Genomic DNA, 19,280 nt, shown 5'->3' on the forward strand with positions numbered 1-19,280 from the left:
GGCTCCTTCTCAGTGCTGGGAATGGAAAAGGCTTCTTCAGAGTGCCCAGACATCACCTGCAGAAGCCTAAATGCACAGGGTCAAATCATGGGAAGAGGTCTGGTTCCAGACACAAAGGTGAGATCCCCAGAGCCTCCAGTTTGCTGCTGACCCCAAGATGCTTTTAAAGCCTCACTTTTTTGCTTCTTTTGCTTAATTATTTCTCTTTTCATTCACAAGGAGAATCTACAGAGACATGGAGCAAACCCAGAGGAAAGGGGCTGTAAAGCAGCAGCCAAGTGACAGTGAACAGGAACACGGGGGCTCCATTGCAGTGGGTGAGTCCATTTCCCACTGCTTAGCTTTCATCTGGGAGAGTGGCAGCTACTACAGCAGCTTTCCATGAGGAAACAGAAGCTGGAGCAGGGTGCTGGCACTCTGGATTTACACCTTTCCATGGCACTGCTGGGTGATTCAGGCCGTGACTCCCATTTGTGCCTCAGTTTGTGCTCCACACTGGCAACGCACAGCTCAGATGGAGGGAGCTCCAGATGGGTCAGTATTGCAGGGATGATACCACAAACACTAAGGTACGACCCCATGAAGGATGTGTAGGGCTGAGTTCTCAACTCCATCATGTTCTGTGATACAGAGGTAGCTGCTAAGCTGAAAATGAGCCCACACCCTCAGAGAAGGTTGCTGTAAGCTACCTTCAGACTGGGCACTTCTTACTTACACTTAGAAACCATTATTTCACTCTACTAAAGGTGGCACAAGCTGCTGTGAAGCAGATTTCCTCCACAGTGCAAGGGCAGGGGAGCCCAAAGCCTTCACTGTGTGCACATCCTGCTGTGGGGCTTCATGCTCACCTCGGAGCATCCCTCTGGGTCCCTGTGTCTGTGACTGCCTGTGGAGCTGTGCTCTGGTAAGGAGGGGTTTGGGGTTTGTCTCTTAGGAGAAACACGTTGTCAGAAGGACTGAGATGTCTGTTGAGGTGCCCCATTGCTGGAGTGTTTTGTTAATAGCATTAATGAAATTAGAGAGTGTCTGAATCACATAAAGGCCACCAGGAGAGTTCGACTCTTATCTGTTCGGGGGAAGGTTCATTTCCTTCCTCTTGTCAAGCCATTGACCTGTGCCAGATAAATTTCATATTTAAACCTTCTCCTATTAAAGTGCTTCTCTGGCTTGTGAGCATCTAGAACCTGCACATGGAGAGCTCCAGAACGGTGTCACCAACGTGGGAATCCACCCTTGCTTTGCCACCTAAACCCCCCTCTGTGCACTGCCCCTCTGTTGAGGCATCCCAGCTCCCAGAGAGTTCAGCAGTGGGCATGTCACAATCCCTGTCTTTATTCTCCATTCATAGACACTTTGTGTGGGAGCTTTTCACTCCCACCTCTTCAAAGCAATACATTCCTTCTGCCATAGGATATATTACATGTCTTCATTTATATAGATCATTCTGATAATGCACTTTCTTATGTCATGGTGCCTATACCTGTATAGGCCACACACAACCTCTTACTAGTTTTGGTACATACAATACTAAAAATGAAAGCTGTGCCTTAGGGAAGAGTACAACTCTCCCAGCAGAGGCACAACCAGCAGGAGATGGGGAAGGAAAGAAAGGTTCTGGTCTCATATTGCTTGGGAAGCGTCCATGGAACCAGTGTTGTATTTCCTGGTCCATGATAAACCAAACGGCTCCAAGCACTCCGTGTGGAGCTGTCCTAAGAGGAGTTACTCAGCGCTTTGCCAAAGGGGTCTGTGGAGGTCTGGGACCCCACTACAGCTCAGCTGTGTCCTGTGTGGCCTCTCTCCTCCAAGAGGATGGGATGATGGCGTGAGGAGAGCATCCTGCCACAGGGAATTGCATCCTGTAGCCACTGTGGGAAGCTGGTGACACCCCAGTGGCTGGTGCTGGCTGGGATAGTCCAGCTCGAGTCCAGCTCCAGTGACACAGCCACAGAGGAGGAAACCAAGTGTGGGACATTCACCTCTGTTTCAGAGCACTTCAGACCTGGTCTCCTCTGCACAGTCAATGCTCAGGACCTGTGCTTCATCTGGAGGTGATAAATGATTTCTGGTCAATGGTTCATGATGCTGCTGCAGTATCACCAGTGCCAGTGTCTGCATCCACCTGGGATGGGGAGGTTTTCCCAGGAATAGCAATGCAGAAAGGGCATAGAGAGCTCAAAGATCACCTTAACTCATTTTAAATCAGGTTCTGCAAGGCTGGATCCTAACCCTACGGTCTGAATCCATCCCTGTTCTGGAATTACCCCTGGAAGGGCTGACATTGTCCCGGTCAGGACACAGGCAGACACCAGAGAGAACACAGGCTCCTGGGAGAAGTGTGTGTGAGCAGAGAACTGCTTTCCTCAGGAGCTGAGCTCAGTTTGCTTCTGAGTGTGAGCTTCCAGCAGGTCTCAGCAGAGGGATGGATGGAGGTTGGGTGGATGGATGGATGGATGATGGATGGGTGGATGAATGAGGGATGGATGGATGGATGGATGGATGGGTGGATGATGGATGGGTGGATGATGGATGGGTGGATGGATGGATGGGTGGATGATGGGTGGATGACAGATGATGGATGGATGGATGGATGGATGGATGGATGGATGGATGGATGGAGGATGGATGGATGGATGGATGGATGGATGGATGGATGGATGGATGGATGATGTATGATGGATGGATGGATGGATGGATGGATGGATGATGGATGGATGGATAAATGGATGAGGGATGGATGGATGGATAGATGGGGCTATCTGCAGGAGTGGCTGAAGTGCAGGCTCCTTCTTTTGAGCTTCTCAGGGTTGTTTGAAGCCATGTAAGAGAACTCCCGGAAGATGTCCAGGTACGTGGCATCTCCTGCAAAGATACACAGGAAGAGGCATTAATCCCCTTATTTCCGCTTTGCTTTTCCATCCGCTAACAACAACAGGATTATCCATGAGCTTGAACTATGCAAACTACTCCCAGGCCTCTGCCTTCACAGTCAGACTGGGGATAATTCCTCCCTTTTAATAACCATGGTTCTTCTTTTCCAGAGCCCAAGAGACAGCAGAGAGACTGGAAGGAGAGCGCTGAGTGCTCTGGAAGGCAAAGGTCACTCCTTGTGCTTTATGCAACCAGTTTGCTGGAGCCAGTGCTCAGCCAGGAACAGAGATAAGGGCATTTACTCTTGTCTGGCTTCTCTTCCAGCAGCCGGACCTCCCAGAGCTTGTTGTGGCAGGTACAGCATCAGTCCACCTGCACTGGAACAACACAACAACCTGTTGAGGGGCACTATCAGGTAATAACAGCTCTTGGCGCCGGCTGACTCAAGGCCTGTCCAAACCACAAGTGAAGGCAAAGAGTTCAGGTGTCCCAGCAGAGGTTCTTGATAGGATCTCCCTCGGTGCAGGGATGGTTTCAGGTTTATGCTGCAATCCTAGAGATAACTGGGCACCCGCATCCCAACAGTGACATCTCTGCTCTGCGTTTGCTGCTTGACATTCTAGGGCAGGTTTGGCCATGGACTGCTGAGCTCATTTTTACCTGGTGATGAACCCATGTAGCCACAGGGGAGAAGATAAGTGGAAAGATCGCAGGTATTCACTGACAGCCACCTTTAGTCTCTCACACAGAGCTCCCGTGCCCCTTGTTTGACAGAAGACAAGTCCTGGAGAGTCACTGGAGGGTAGGTCCGGAGCTGCAGAGCTCCCAGGCACATCACTGTCCCCGTTGGTGCAGTGCTGAGGGTAATACCCAAACGTGGTTCCACAAAGCCAACTTGAGCAGGATCCAGCGTGATCGTGCTGCCCTCTTTCACCCCAGCTCATGGGTGAGCACACTGGGATGAGAGAATTGTCCTTTTGTAGCCTATGAAGTGTCCAGCCCAAAGACCTGGAGGGTACCAGCCCTCAGCACTACCCACATGCGCATGGCAAAGGCTCACAGCACGACCCTCATCGTCAGGCAGGCTTTGATCAGGAGCTGCTGTTTCAGGTACATCAATGCTCAGGCAGTGGCAGGTTTTGTGCCTGCCACAAACCCACCTTGACCTACCTGTGAGCTCCTGATTACAGTCACTGGAGCCTCTCCTTAACAGTGGGACTGAGCCAGCCTCCACTGCCCCACCAGTGCTGTCCTGTGCCTACAAACACATCCCGATGTTACAGTGAGCCCTGGACAGCCCCCATCTCATCCCATCCCATCCCATCCCATCCCATCCCATCCCATCCCATCCCATCCCATCCCATCCCATCCCACCTCCCACTCTGCCTTTCCTTCTTTGGGTGCATCACGCAGCTTCCCAGCATTCCCACCTGCTCCCTACCTTCCTTCCCTATATAAAATCCTCCTTTTCTAGGAGAGACAAAACCCCAGCCCACCCACATGGCAAAGAGGTGACTGCTGCGAGGACAAGACTCAGCTCTCCAGGGTTTCTTTAGGATGAGTCTCGAGTCGGGAAGCTCACCCAGCAGCAGCAGGTAGGCAAGCACTGAAGGTGCTGATGGAGAGACCCAGGAACAGCCACTACTTCTCCTCTTTGGTGTCCAAGTGGTACCTTAGGCAGCGGGACACAGAATTCCTGTTGCCTCCTGCCAGGTGATGTGGGTAAGATCCTGACTCTGTCCTTGTTCAGTGAGCTCACCAATCCTCCTGTGCACTGATCCAGTATTCATTCTGCTGACACTGAGATTTAACTCCAATTACAAGAATCCTACTGCTGTAGTAAAGCATCAGTCCCAGACTGGGGAAGACAGCTGAGCATTTAATCCTCATTAACTAAAGAGAGTCTTTTGGGGATCTGGGTGCCTGCAGTCCCATTCCAGTCTCCAATGTGTTTATCCTTGTGAGGTTTGGGGACACCACACTCTGCTTCAGACAGGAAACAGGGGCGAAGTGGGAGGCAACAGCAGGGTGAGGAGCAAACCACGTGGCCCCAAAGCTCTGTGCTTGCAAACACACTGGAAGACCATGCAGCTCTCCTATTAATGCCTTAAATGACTGCAGTACTCCTGATATCCATGGATCCTTCCTCTTTAACTCCTCCACTGAGGTCAGGAGCCTACCTGGATGCATTAACTGGGAAGGGGAAGCAGAGGTTATTCCGCAATCCTGGTTTTGTACATTTGTTTTCCATGCCAAGTATGACAGAAATGATGAGGCCAGGCCAGGCTTTTCTTCTTCTTTTATTTCTCTGCCATAGACACACAGTGTGAGAGAAACCAAGGGGAAGGATTGCACCGAGATACGTGGGGAAGGGTGGTCCATGTGCAGAAGATTCCGTGTAGTGCAAGGTCTCCTGTTACAGGATTGCTCATCACATACCAAGCATTGACTGATGCAGGTGCTCTGAAGAAACAGGAATGGGTGCGTTGGGGCAGGGGGGGTGAGCTGAGCCTCTCACCCTTACCCCAGCCTTCTCCCAAAGCATCCTGACACCACAGTGTCACAAAAGAGCATCACAGAACCCCACAGTTAAATGCAGAGCATTATGTGCCATTCCGCTCTATTCACTGCCCTGAAACTCAAGCAGAGAAGGAAAACAGGTTAAAAGGAGCTGGGTTTCTAGATCCAGTTAATACAGGCAGCAAGGCGAGAAACCCTACACGAATAAATGAAGCCAAAGAAGGAGGAGGGAAGGAGTTTCTCTAGCTTTTTATTAAGAGTGTTTCAAGAGACAAGAGAAGAGCAGGGAAGGGGGGGGAAAGGCAGACACCACAGCAACAGGTTTCAAATAGTACAAAGATAATCACAGAGAGGAGATCTGGGTCCGTAGTTACAGTCAGCACAGGCTGTGCAGGGAGAGGGGGCATTAAAAAACGGGGTACAAAGTGGTACTGAAAGCAGGCAAGTGAAGGGGGGTCATAGGTTACAGCGTATTTACAGCCCAGCAGCCAGTGTGCAACCACCACACGGGGCAGCTTCCACTGCCTAAAGAGAGAACTTCTTCCTCTCTGTGCTGTTTCGATAGGAAGGGTTGGGATTCATGGCCAGGAGGAGGCTTTCTCATCCCAAAGGCTCTCACCTATGTAACCCTATGGGAAGAAAGGTTCTACCGTGATGCAGAAGCCACAGGTCTCACATAGCGTGGATTCCTGATCCTGGGATCCGTCTAACATCCATGTGCTGTTATTGAGGGACACAATGGATTCAAGCCAACTGATCCCTGGGAATCCACACTGACATCCATGTGCTGTTACTGAGGGACACAATGGATTCGAGTCAGCTGAGGTCTATGGATGCGCTGACACTCAAAGGCAACGCATCACTGCTGGGAGCACAGGGAGGTACAAACTCAACCTGCTCCTTCACAGCCCTCACTGTACGCTGGTGCTAAGGGCTGGCCGAGGTGTGGTTGTGGAGCAAATGCTCCTGCTTCAGCCTCTGCGAACACACGTGGTCCTCCTCATGCCTTGGAAACCCTCTTATTCCCACCTCTGTCCCTCATTCCCTCCCAGAACCATTCAGAGGCTCTGCCTTCCCACTGGGTTTACAGTAACCCCAACTCCCCACAAGGCTGAGGAGGAGCCAGCAGATCGATGTGAATCCCATTCCTATGGAAACAGCCCTCGACAGCCTGGAATCTCAAAGGAAAACCTGGTTTCCTCAGAGCTCCCACTCTCCTGCTCAGCCCCTTCTCCACGGAGCAGCACCGCACGCACGAGCCCTCACAGGGACACTTGGCGTCAGGCGCCCGATGCTTTAGGAGCGCGGTTTAATCCCTTCAGCCTCTCTTGTCTTTGGTTGAAAGCGATAACGCTCGGGCAGCGAGGAGGGAAGGGGGTTCAGGGACAGTCGAGCAGCGCAGCACCACCAGCAGCTCAGCACAAGGCACCCTGGCTGCGCTGTGGCCACCGGACTGTAAGTAAATCAGTGCATTCCTTTAGGAGGTCCTGCTTTTCCTCTTGCATAAATAATGGCCATTTTGGCTGGGCTGAGATGTTTCCTCATCTCTTTCATGCTGAGCACGGCCTCAGCTCCTCCAACCTTTCTTTTTCAAGACAGATTCTGCCAATTCCCTGTTTTCCCTCTGGACTGCTCAAAGGAATTCCTCATTGCAGAGCCCATCTCAGAGGCAACAGCATGAACATAACGTGAGGCTTCCCTGGGTGACGTGTGGAGCTGGACCGTGGCATCATCTCCGCTTCCCAGCAACCTGACCTCATCCCGTTTGGAATCAGAGACGTGGCAGACCCCAAAGATCCAACCCTAGACTGCCTTGTCCAGGCACGTGGTTGTACAGGGTTTGGGTCGAATTGAACAACAGCTGGGGCAGGGATGGAACTGTCCAGCCTGATCCCCAACCCTCAAACAGTGACAGAATCCGCAGGGCTGAGGCGATGGCTTGGGTCCATTTGTGTTTGGGCAATGCCTGGCACGTTGCCTTCTAAAGGTGGCTCTCCTCATGTTAACTGTGGCTGCGACCACGGCGGATGGATAACACAGGAGGAATGCAAAGAGAGGGGGTTTGGCTTTGGATACCTCCAATGAGGCTGCACAACACAAACCCAGCTGTGGCTGAAGGCGCAAAGGAAGGCGTTCGATCCTCACCTTCCTTGGAGCCTGCTTGGCCTTTCCCTTTGCTCTGCCCTCCAAGCCTCCACGCACGCACACACGGATGCAGGCACCCACCCACAGGACCACGGAGAACACGGAGAAGTGCCTTTCCCTGGAGAACCTTTCTGCTTTGGAAACTGCAGGCTGGGTGACAGCGATCGCGGGTTGAACCGGAGGCAGCTCTGATGGGAGGCACGGGGGGAGGAAAGGGAAGGAATTGGGGGGGGAGGAGGGGAAGGGAGGTTTTGAAGGGTGATCCCTAAGGAGGCTACAAAAAAACTCCTGACATTAAATACAGAGCGACTGTATTGGAGGGAATTGCACTAATCCTCTGGGCACGGCGAGAATAAATTAAACACTCAACAAACAAGTTCACTGCTTAAAAAAGACAGCACAAAACCCATAACAAAAAGAACATACCCCCCCCCCCCCCCCCAATACTGTATGTAGGAAAAGTGCACAAAGTTGCTTTATACATTGAGTCTAAATAAAGTACCAATACAAGTTAAATAGAGAAATTGTCTTGCAAGACACCGCTTTCTGCATCAGTATTTACATCGGCTTTGACTTCGTGTACTTCAGCAGTGAGGCAGAGCTTCAGTGGACCCAACTGGACAGGACCTTTGTCTTGTTCCCCTGAGCCCCTGCTGCTGTGAAATCAAACGACCCAAAGTGGAAGCCACGGCTCCAGTTCTCACTGGCTCACAGCAAGTATCAGTGGTTTCTAACTCCTAAAAAGCTGGAAAACCAACGGGGGCGGTGGAAGATGCTGTCCATGGGAAACCAGCCATTGCTGGGCCATGAGCGGGCTGGGAGTCGGGAGCACAGCAGGACCATGGCACTGGTGAAACGTCCATTTCACTTGTGAGCTCGCTGAAGTACCCCGAAAGATGCCAGCTCTGATTCAGTGCCCCAGGAAAGGGCACAGCTTGAGGGGACATCAGCACTGGCAAAGCCTCAGTTGGGGCAGGTCAGTGTGAAATGGGATGGGGTTAACAAAGAGAACTCATGACACAGAATCCCTAACCCAGGAAGCACCCTGGATGCTGGTTCCTGTACCAAGCACTAAGTGCTGATGTGGATGCCACAGGGTGACCTGCAAGACCTCAGCCTAAGCATAGCACAGTCCTGCTGAAGGCAGGCCCATGCTTCAGGGCTTTGCTGTATTGCTGCAGGCTCGGCACCGCATCCCATCCTGCTGGACCACAGCATCCAGCACCATCTGGGCTCTGCACAGAGCAGTGAGCATCGCAGGGTGTTTCACACCAGGGGTGATCTGTGACGTGACAGACTTGCTCCTGACCCAACCCAGACTGAGAGCAACACCAGCTGCAAAGCGGGCTCCACTGGTAAGGGAGGGGTGTCAATGGGGCAATGACAAGTGAAGGCATCACCATTTGAATTTAGGGTGAAGTGGACCAGGAAGAAGACAAAGCCCAATGCAAAGGACCAAGAGATGAAGCTCCAGGAGAACACAAAGTGGTAACCTTTGTAATGCTGCACAAGAAACGCCAGCTGTACCTCACATGGGCATCAGGAAGAAAGATTTAACCCAGGGTGTATTAAACCCAAACTGCAGGAGACCATGCAGCAGCACTGCGGCAACAGCTACGCACAGTGCACATCTGCCTGCATCTGGCATCACACAGCTGGATGCCTGGGGCCAGCCCTCTTCACTCAGTGATCATGGAATGGTTTGGGTTGGAAGGGACCTTAAAGCTCACCCAGTTCCAACCCCTGCCATGGGCAGGGACACCTTCCACTGGAGCAGCTTGCTCCAAGCCCCATCCAGCCTGGCCCTGAACAGTGCCAGGGATGGGCGACCGGATTCCAGAGTCACTTGTGGGAGCTACAATGAGGACATGGTCCCTGCTCCTCTGAACCAAGGATTCCTACATCCTGCATTCCTCTGAAGCTGAACTGCGTTTTATGCATACTGCTCCATCCCAGAAGCACCCATCCTGAATCCCTGAACAGAACATGAGTATCACCAAGGGACCTGCCCTCTGCCAACGAAGGGCACATCCCACAGCTTCTACTCCAGAGTTCAGAGGGAGCATTGCCTGTCAGAGGCTATGGGATAGCTTCAGACCAGAAAGGAACCCCAGGACAGAAAGAGTGGGCTGAAGGAGAAAATGCCATGAAAGGCCAATGGGGCCAAGCTCATTCGTTTTTGTTTTCCAGGACTGATGGAAGCAGACTGATTGTTATTTATGGAAGCACAAAGGCCCTGGGGCAGCTTTTGCACTGCCATGACCTGCAGCAGCTCCAGCACAGTCACCAGGAGCATTTCAGATTCACAGCTGGGCCCGAGCTCAGAACGTGGTGCTCAGCACCGTGCACCCCAAAGGGAACAAGCAGGAGAAAGCAACAAGAAAAAGATGGATTTCAAAACCCAGCCTGCACAGATGCAAAACTGTGGTCTGGCTCCAGCAGAGCTTGGGACAGCACCTTCCTAAGGAAGCAGGGATCCTCCCACGCACTGAGAGAACTTCCTACCAGAGACTAAAGTGGAGTTTATTGTTCCACTTCTAGATGTGAGCATGGACACCGGTGCTGTTGGTTGTCTGAGGGCAGCATCTTGAGTGAGGAGCTGGATCCCTGCTGCTTCAGTATCTGAGGACACATGATGTCAATAGGACAGAGCTGTGAAGGTTTGTAAGGGGAGCAGCACGCCAGCAGCCAGGATAAAACAATATAAAGGACTCAGACATGTATTGGGTGAAAAATACTCCGATTGTGCACCACTGCTGATGGAATGCAGGAGGATGGGGAACTCTGCCTGGTATTCCTGCCTTCCTTGCTAGGTCTTGATCCCCTCAAGATCCCAGCACTATCCATAAGGCACAACGGCCCAAGCCCAGAGCCAGCAGCCTGGGAGCCCAAGCAGGTAAATACCAGTTGTGAAGTGACAGCCATGAGCCCTGAAAAACTGATGTCAGCTGCAGCTGAGGGCACTCCCAGAGGCTCTGACAGGGGCACACCTCAGCCTGGCACCCAGGACCCCAGCCAGAGGATACCTGCCAGTGGTACACGTGCTCAGAGCCAGCACTCCATGGCTGCAGCACCTCTGCGGAGCCACTGTAGCATGATCCCATCACGCAGACCATAAACACAGCAACAAAGTGCTCCAAGTCAAACCACGTTCCCCCACTCCAGCAAAGAATAACCCAAGGAAAGAAACAAAAAGGAGAAGATTCTGCCGGGCATTGGAACTGAGGAAGTCAAAAGCCCCTGGGCCTGCTGCTGAGATGCCCATCTCACACGCGTCAGCATGCGGGGGGAGAGCACAGAGGGATGGATACATGCAAGTCGAAGTCTCCTTCACTGAGATGCTAAGTCAGAAACCTGAAGGGAGCAGGAAACAAACAGAACCAAAGTCCAATTGCATCGTGCAGCCACTCGTTCAGGCAGTGGGAGCTGGACGTGGCTTCTCTTCCCTGACAGAAAGCCCATCGCCAGCGACAAGCTTCTCCCAGCCTCAACAGATTAGCACTGCTGCTTCCGTAACACTATAGGCAGGTTGCACCTTGGCCCTGGAAGCAGGTGAGCTATGGCTTTGACCAGCTAACCACCACAGGCAAAACAAGGGGAGTGTGGCTGGTATAGTCCTGAGAGCAATCGAGGTGAGGAGCCATCGCTCTCAATCCTACCCCTTCCGTTGTGCCTTCTGGAGCAAATCTCTCTCTGCCCCTCGAAACAGCCTGGTCCTGACTTCGAGGTCCTCTTTAGCTGTGCAAGCTGCTGCAGCAGTGCCATGGGTGAGCAGGCTGCTGGTCACGCTGCCAGGCCAGAGGGCTCCACGTCAGAATCCCTCCCAGGCTGTTCAGATGAGAACTCAGTGCGTGGAAGCCACGCTGACGCAGAGAGAGGTCTGATTGTATCGTTGGTGGGCTCCTCCTGGTGATAGAGGGCTTCCTTTTCTTGTCTTCATTTTAAATGCTAAACTCACCTCCCACACTTCCCACACACTCAAGTCCACGTGCCATGGTCTGTGGTTATGCCCTAGGAGTCTCCTATACAAAAATCAACCATCCAGTAGTCAAGCATGAGAACTTAACGCTAACAGGAAGGATCCCTTTTCCTTCCTGCGTGCATCTCAACCTATAAGTGCAGGCATCAAAAACAGACCAATCTGCAAGAAACACCAAGATACCAAGGATGGGGCTTCTCAGGGCTTCTACAAGTTCAGCCCAACTTCAAGACAGCGAAGGGGAGGTGGGGGAGTTGTCACTAACACTCATCTATATTAAGGCTGATGAACTCCTGTATACACTTCCTGTACTGCAGCTCAGTAGGGCTGTTGCTGGGATATTGACCTGGTTGTCCAAAGGGCCCCTCTGCTTCTCGCATTTCCTCATTCATCCGAGCCAGACGCAGCCTAGAGAGAAAGCACAAGGGAGAGGGGTTTGGTTATTCCCCCCCATGGCCATTTACAGGCAGCGTTGCTCTGCACGTGCACTGCCAAGTCCTGGCTGCACTTACAAGGTGACTATGTCTGCATTGGCTGCCTGGACTGCAATGCTGAGCGGGTCCTGCCCATCGCCATCCACCGCGTGCTGATTTGCTCCTCGCTTGAGGAACAAGCAGACCTGACTGTACAAGGGAAAGAAAAGACCATCAGAGCACAATTCCAGCTCCCCCACCCCACGCTGATACAGGCAGAGGGCACTGTCCTTCTCTAGGCAGATACAGCTTCACTTGTGTTGGTCTAAATCAGGACATGCTGCACTGGCATGGAGAAAGGAATGGGTGTACAGCGGCCCAATTACCCCCGTCCACCAATATGGGGACAAATACCCTTAAAGATAACCAAAAGGGCATGTTTTGCAATAACCAATTCACCAAACCCCAGCTCCCCTGCCCACCTCACCCCCTGGCTCCCAGTGTTAAGGCTGTACCTCAGTCCAAGGGTGATGGAGCACATCCCAGCAACGTGCAAAGAACTTACCCAGTGTGCCCCAGGTATGTGGCATGGTGCAAGGGAGCTCGGCCTCGGATATCTCTTTGGTTAACATCTGCCCCATTCTGCAGCAGGAATTCACAGGCTATCAAGGAGCCCTGCCAAGAGAAAGGGGGATTTCTAACCTAATTCAGCCAGCAGTACTGAGAGGATACAGGGGCATGTACCAGGCTGTAGGCTGGCCATGGTCAGTGCACCCTGAACTAGAGTCAAGACCTCCCATTGCCAGCCACAGCGTACCCCCATCACAGCTTGAATCAGAGGAGTTTTGTTCTCATCTTCATCATTCACCCAGTTGATCTCAGCCCCATTTGCAAGTGCTTCTGCCATGAGAGGCAGGTTTCGGGCTTGTGCTGCCTTGTAGATCAACAAGCCAGGATGCAGCTCCCTCAGGTCCTCCAAATCTGATGCTTCTTGTTCAATCTCTGCTTCACCACTCGACTCCTCTGACACCTCGCACTCTAAGAAGAGTAAAGGATAGAAAGAGATGATCCAATAGCTTCGTATTTCCAGTGTCTTCTGTTCCCTGTTCTTCTTGGCACCAGGCAGCCCCTGCCTTAGCATTAGCTGCCTCCCCACACTTGTGGCCTGTGACACCCACCTTCCTCTGTCACGCTGTCCACCACAGAGCCAAACACGAGGATATCCGTGCTGCCATCTGTGCTCCCTCCGAGTCCACTGTCACTGCTCAGACCTGCAGGGCCAACAGAAGACAAACCAAGCCCATTTTAATACCCTGGCATTCCAGTACCGGGCACAGCTGAGACCACAGGGGAAAAGGGCTGCGCAGAACGTCACACACACACTGCACCGGGCACTGCAGCAAGGGAGAGGGGGACTGCTATCCCATTTAGCCCCACTCAGTAACACTGCCCAAGGAAAAATGGCAAAGCCTTATGGTGTCCGTGTCCCCACGCTGCCCTTCATGCAGGGATGCTCCAACATTGCCATGGCACTTTGGACTGCTGAGGACAGCCCTTGCTGCAATCCATGAGGGACGCCGTGACGTAGACTGGAGCAGAGCAGCAGCAGAGACAGCTTTGCAGCGGGTTATGCAGTGTCAGAAGCAAACAGACATCCCTCTGCTTTTACCATGGTAATCTCAGTTTCTACTCTAGCCATGCTCTCCCCGGAGCTTTGCAGTTGTCACTTGCAAATGCATTGCTCTTGTCACAGATTACTGACCACGACTGGGGCAAATATCATCAACATTGTGTATCTCAAGGCCAGACTCCTAAGGCATTGTCCATTGGCTCCTTCACCTTCACAGACCTCCCCTCCCGTTCCCTACAGTGCTTCCCACCTTCCCTGCTTAGCTGATGAACGTGGCAAGACAAGAAATGGAGTCAGGAAGAGATGAAGTGATTTGCCCAAGGACACGCAATGTGTCAGTGGCAGAGCAACTCGGTACCTTTACTGCTTGCACCCAAAAGCAGTCAAGAAAATGATAGGAAGACAGGAATTGCTCCTGTGGGAGCATGGATGGCACATCCCCTCTGCCCCAGGGGATGCCTGCACCTCTTGGGAACTCCATCTGGATTCAGCTTCTTCCTGCTTTTAACTTCCCAATGACTGTAAGGGCTGGGGGTGCCTGTCCTCCCACAACTCAAGAGGTTAAGTCCCCCTCATCTACCCCAAGACCTCCCCTCAACCCCTTGTGATTAGGGATTAAAACAAGCTGACAAAGCTCCTGAAGTATGAGCTGAGTACTCTTTGCAAAGAGCAAAGGGGAACAGCAGGGAAGGCTGCAAGAGCTAAGGATCTGAGCCTTGAAACAAGCAGAACAAGACACCTTAACCTTAAAGGCTGGCTGTTGAAAACTTCAAGCAGCTACAGCTAGGACCCAGATAAAGAATATCATCTAAATCAGTGGTCCTGACATTTTGGCTCACAAGTAATCCTTCAGCACTGCTCAACAGCCAGAGGGGATAATGAACCTACAACAGGGAAGGTTTGAAGTGACACCCATTGGATTTGCTGTCAGGAAAATCGTTGCTGGCTGTTGCAGAAAGGAAGCATGGTGCTTGGTGAGATTGTGCTCTGCATTGTCAGGACAATAAAGAGTGACTCCAACAAGTCTAGAGCTACATCCAAGCAAGAAAGGAGGATCTAGCTCCCATCACACAAACATTAATACATCAAATTCCCAGTTCTGTTCCCACTGAATCAGTGACAAATTCCCATTTTCTTCTACAAGGCTGTGGAGCAACTCTGAGGTCTTGCATCCCCCAAGTACTGTTTCTGTTGACTAATAACCCTAAATTCCTCGAGACTGGAAGAGCCCGCAAGGCACCAATTCAGACAAGCACTGAAGCATCATCTTCTTGATTTCAAGAGATAACACGTACTTGTAGGAAAGCCTCTCATTTTCTGCTGTGCTGACTCAGGACCCTAAGTATTTCTCAGAAGTTCATACAACAACAAGCAACTGAGCTGGTAGGTGAGAAGTTACCACTCCTCAGCTAAGTATGATAATGGACTACAGGACTGCTCTGTGAAGATGTGGGGCATTTGAAGTAAACACTTCTCACTTCCTATTTGCCATGAGATCCCATCTGCAGAGGACTGGATCCTTTATCTCATCTGAGGGATAGTTGATCCTTTAAGATATAGTAACTCAACTGCTGAGTCAAGTAAGGTCTTTCTCCAAGTGAGACCCCACTTGGAGTACTCTGAACAGTTCTGGCGGCCCCAGCACAAGAAGAACATGGAACTGTTGGACATGGAGCAAGTCCAGAGGAGGGCCAGGAGGATGATCAGGGCCTGGAGCACCTCCCATATGAGACAGGCTGAGAACATTGGGGCTGTTCAGCATGGAGAAGAGAAGCTGCATGAAGGCCTGAGAGCAGCTTCCAGTGTCTGAAGTGGGCCACAGAGCTGCTAGAGAGGGACTCTTCATCAGGGACTGTAATGACAGGACAAGGGGTGATGGGTTCAGACTTAAACAGGGGAGACTTAGGTTAGATATAAGGAAGCAGTTCTTCCCTGTGAGTGATGAGGCCCTGGCACAGGTTGCCCAGACAAGCTGTGGCTGCCCCATCTAGAACTGGATGATCTTAAGGTCTTTTCCAACCCAAACCAGTCTACGCAGGAAACCCTAGGAAGCTTTCCTGCCCTTCAAAAGCCAACCAGGCTGTCTTTCCCACAAGGGACTGACAATTCCATGATTCTGTGTACGGGTTCCAATCATTTGGCTGAAAGAAAACACAAAACTGCTTCTGAAGCTTGGTTTGGAACAGTGAAATTTGGGTGTCTCTTTTGCTGCTAGCTGCCAGAGCGTCACCTTACCTCCGTCCAGGAGGAACGGCGTACCGCTCCCACCGGGACCAATGCCACTGCCACTCCATGGGCCAGCTGCTAGCGGATGCTGCATAGAGATGTGGCTGGCACCTAGAGGAAGGTGGACGGAACATGAGGGGAGTTCATCGTCACAAACACAAAAAAGAAGAACTGTCCTGAGCAGGACTTGTTAAAAAAAAAAAAAAGGAGGAAAAAAATTAAAAGCCAAAATTAAAACCAGGAAAAAAAAAGCAAAAAAAAAGCTGATGGAATGCAAAAGATGTTGGGAAAAAAATCCCATCAGAATGCAAACACCAGGGACTGACTGGGTATTAACAACAGAGCAACAGGTTGGAGTTGGTGTAACTAACTCCCCATCGCTCCTCTGACATAGTTACCCTCTCTCCAGTGAGGCCGATACCTTCCCTTAGGCCTGGTGCAATGCACGTGCCCTGGCAGAGCTGGAGGTGAAGCGTGCCAGGAGCAGGGGTACTTTCTTTGTACTTACTACGTGGGCCGGAGCCAGCACCAGTGTCAAAGTAGGAGAAGAGAGAGTCCAGCTCGTCGGGGCAGAAGAGGGAATCTCGGCGGAACTTCCTCTCCAGCGTAGCTGCTGTTCCACACAGAGAGATGAAAGACACAGTTTATAACAGCAAGTGAGAGTTCTGCAGCTGTGGTTACACAGGCTGAGCTTGCACATCCGATGGAACCCAGGGTCCAGTGCCATCCTCATGCCCATGTACACCACCAAAGTACAAGAAAGAGCTGACCACAGGTGATACACTGCAGACAGAGTCATCCCAGAGCATCCTGAGCAGCCAGAATCCCTTAGAAGCATGGCCTCTCTTACAGACCAGGTAAAAATCAAAGGATTTGAAACTTATTACAAAGCAGGAAGCCGGGATACAAAAGAAAACGCACAAAGCAGCATATATATGCTCATATATATATATGTATCACCCTATGCTGGATATCCTTAGTGTAATCATCTCTTCCTTTAGCCATAAAAACCTCCTTAAACAGATGGAAAATAATAAGAAGTGGCTCTAAATCCCCACGTCAACAGTTTGTGCAACAGCATTTTGCTTCTACCTCTGGCAGGCTTGCAGGTCCTAAAGCCAGGGCCCCCCAGTGTTGTAAGGGCTGTACACACCTACAGAGCGGTGGGCAGGCCACGCTCTGCATGGGGAGCAGGGAGAAGGGGGCTCCCACCTGAGGACAACATGGCTGGTGATGCGTTGCCTGCTTCGTGGCGGTACTTCCTGCGAGCTGTGGGTGCTTTGGTGGTGCTGTTGTTCCTCTGGCACTTCTTCACACACCAGCGCCGAGGTTTCCGCTCGTTCTCTGTTAGCGTCTCCCCGTTTGGCAGCTTCTTGAGGAATTTCTTCTCCACATACTTCACTTTGATCCAGGCTTCCTTGTCCTGCCTAAGAGGAGAGCGGCATAAAGCTGTGCCCAGCATCACCATTCAGCTAAAGCAAACCTAAATGCTCCATCCCTGGCAGTGTTCAAGGCCAGGCTGGACAGAGCCTTGGGTGACATGGTCTAGTGTGAGGTGTCCCTGCTCATGGTACGGGGTTGGAACTGGATGATCTTAAGGTCCCTTCCAACCCTAACTACTTTGTGATCCTAAAGGCAACACCGCATGCTTCAGTACATGTATTTGCATGGTCTCAGAGCAAGTGGAAACCCAGCAAGCCCTGGTTCCCAAGCATGTTTCAGCAGGTTGCTGGCTGGTAATGTCCCATTGACCTTTCTGAGAGTCAAGCTCAGGCTAGAAACAGAGGGACTGGACTCACCTGGAGCTCCCTGATGTTGGCTTCTTAAGTCCCAACTCTTCACACTGTGCCTCATAAATCTGATTCATGGTGCTGTTCCCCAGCTCACACATCAGCTGCAATATAACAGGGATCAAACGAAATCCTCAGATGAGGAGCTAAATTCCCTCTAGTCTAGCCTGCCACCAAGTAAGTCTCCCTCCATGTCCAACATTTATCTATCTCTTGCTGTTAAAAGCCAACACTCACCTTCAGCAGCTCTGGCTCCCAGGAGTCCAGTGTGAGAGATCGGACCTTGGAGCAGTGAACACCCAGGCTCCTATTTATCCAAAAGGAAGAAAACTGAAATGGTTACATGCCTCAAAACAGAACTTCTCATGCATCATCAGATGAACAAGATCAATCCAGTTCTTATGTATTTATCCATGCAGATTTAGTTACAGCAGAGTTTTATGCATATGCATACACAGATGTGCATCACTTTTGGATCTATCTGTACCAACGTTATGATCAGTTATAATTCAGGCTCCACTGTTCTTTCCAGGAGCTTGCAATCCATCTGTGCCTGCAGTGCACAGCATACATGCACACAGTACCTGTGGATACCAGAGCACTCGATGCACAGCAGAATGCCCAGGTTGATACTGGCCCAGCGAGGATCTGGCTGACCACAGTCACAGCACTGGTCATTCCCAGGAATGCTCTGCACTCTCTGTAGGATGGATTCTCCTTTCACACTGCGCTCCCGGGAGTCAGTAGCAGAATCAATGCTGCTGGTTGATGGGGAAGCAGTCCGGTCCAGTCTCTGCAGGGAAAAAGGGGATCCAGGATTCTGCAGAGGACTGGAACAAACCAGACCTTTGCATAGCAGAGGCACTGATAGGAAGCATCACCTGAAGAACAAACTAAGGCTAGTCCAGGAAAGGAAGCGGTAAAGCCTCATTAATGCTTATTATTACTCCAAGGCTGTGCTGCACCCCATCCCTGCTCTGGCAGCATGCAAACCCCTGTTGTCACTGTGCATTGCTTGCACTTGTTAAAGACAGGGAGCAAGCCCTTCACAGGGGAACTTAATTCCCAGGTGAACGTCAATCCACAGTGATGGCAAGAAAGTGAAGATGTCAGGACACTGATTTAAAGCCTTGCCTTTCCCCCAGACAAGCTTTACAAGCTTGGCTTTGCTGGTGAATAATCGTTGCCTTTGAGTTCATCCTGACATTAGCTCCCTTCCTTGAGGGCAGAAGTATTTCCCAACAGTCCACATAGACACACGGGACCTGCCACAGCCCAAAAGGCCACTATCAGGGTTCTGAGGTACAACTATGGGTCTTTCATGACCCTCTCACCCACTTCAATATAGTAGCTGTCAGGACTCTCCCGGTACGCAGAAGCGATGCTCGCTTGCACAGCCTGGATCCAGGCCTGACGCAGCTTCTCCGAGTCAGCCTGCAGCATGCAGCTCCTGAGAAGGAAAAATGAGTTGGAAAGAGAAAAAGGCCAGGGTTCCCCTCCTCAGCACAGACATTCCACAGACTTACTTGGTAGGTGAGACGACCTCAAAGCAAAATCTCCTCTCGATGTCTTCGCATGGCTTGACAGTACAGAGCCGCAGGTCTTCCACCACGACTGTGAGGACATCCTGAAAGGGTGAGAAGAGGTGGCTTTGTTGGTTCCCTCAATCTGTGTAGGACACAATCAGGCCTCTCAGAAAACTCCTT

At 51.4% G+C, this 19,280-nt stretch overlaps 1 protein-coding gene across 1 annotated transcript in view; it reads right to left on the reverse strand.

Annotated features, from left to right (window-relative positions):
• Window positions 1-2,724: 2,724 nt before the first annotated feature.
• Window positions 2,725-19,280, reverse strand: part of ACAP3 (ArfGAP with coiled-coil, ankyrin repeat and PH domains 3) — a 49,425-nt gene continuing 32,869 nt past the window's right edge. The window contains exons 14-27 of the mRNA XM_061450232.1: window positions 19,101-19,201; window positions 18,913-19,024; window positions 18,159-18,367; window positions 17,812-17,881; window positions 17,584-17,678; window positions 16,997-17,211; window positions 16,293-16,397; window positions 15,794-15,895; window positions 13,107-13,199; window positions 12,746-12,966; window positions 12,494-12,603; window positions 12,028-12,138; window positions 11,862-11,923; window positions 2,725-2,862 (exon numbers count right to left, since the gene is read on the reverse strand). Of these exons, the coding sequence (XP_061306216.1) occupies window positions 2,756-2,862; window positions 11,862-11,923; window positions 12,028-12,138; window positions 12,494-12,603; window positions 12,746-12,966; window positions 13,107-13,199; window positions 15,794-15,895; window positions 16,293-16,397; window positions 16,997-17,211; window positions 17,584-17,678; window positions 17,812-17,881; window positions 18,159-18,367; window positions 18,913-19,024; window positions 19,101-19,201 (1,713 nt within the window). The 3' untranslated portion in view covers window positions 2,725-2,755. The remainder of the gene's footprint in view (window positions 2,863-11,861; window positions 11,924-12,027; window positions 12,139-12,493; window positions 12,604-12,745; window positions 12,967-13,106; window positions 13,200-15,793; window positions 15,896-16,292; window positions 16,398-16,996; window positions 17,212-17,583; window positions 17,679-17,811; window positions 17,882-18,158; window positions 18,368-18,912; window positions 19,025-19,100; window positions 19,202-19,280) is intronic.

This window comes from Pezoporus flaviventris, unplaced genomic scaffold, assembly GCF_033815535.1.
Source record: "Pezoporus flaviventris isolate CSIRO_AGI_PZ_B2104156 unplaced genomic scaffold, CSIRO_AGI_Pfla_v1 ptg000009l, whole genome shotgun sequence".
Lineage (NCBI taxonomy): Eukaryota > Metazoa > Chordata > Aves > Psittaciformes > Psittacidae > Pezoporus > Pezoporus flaviventris.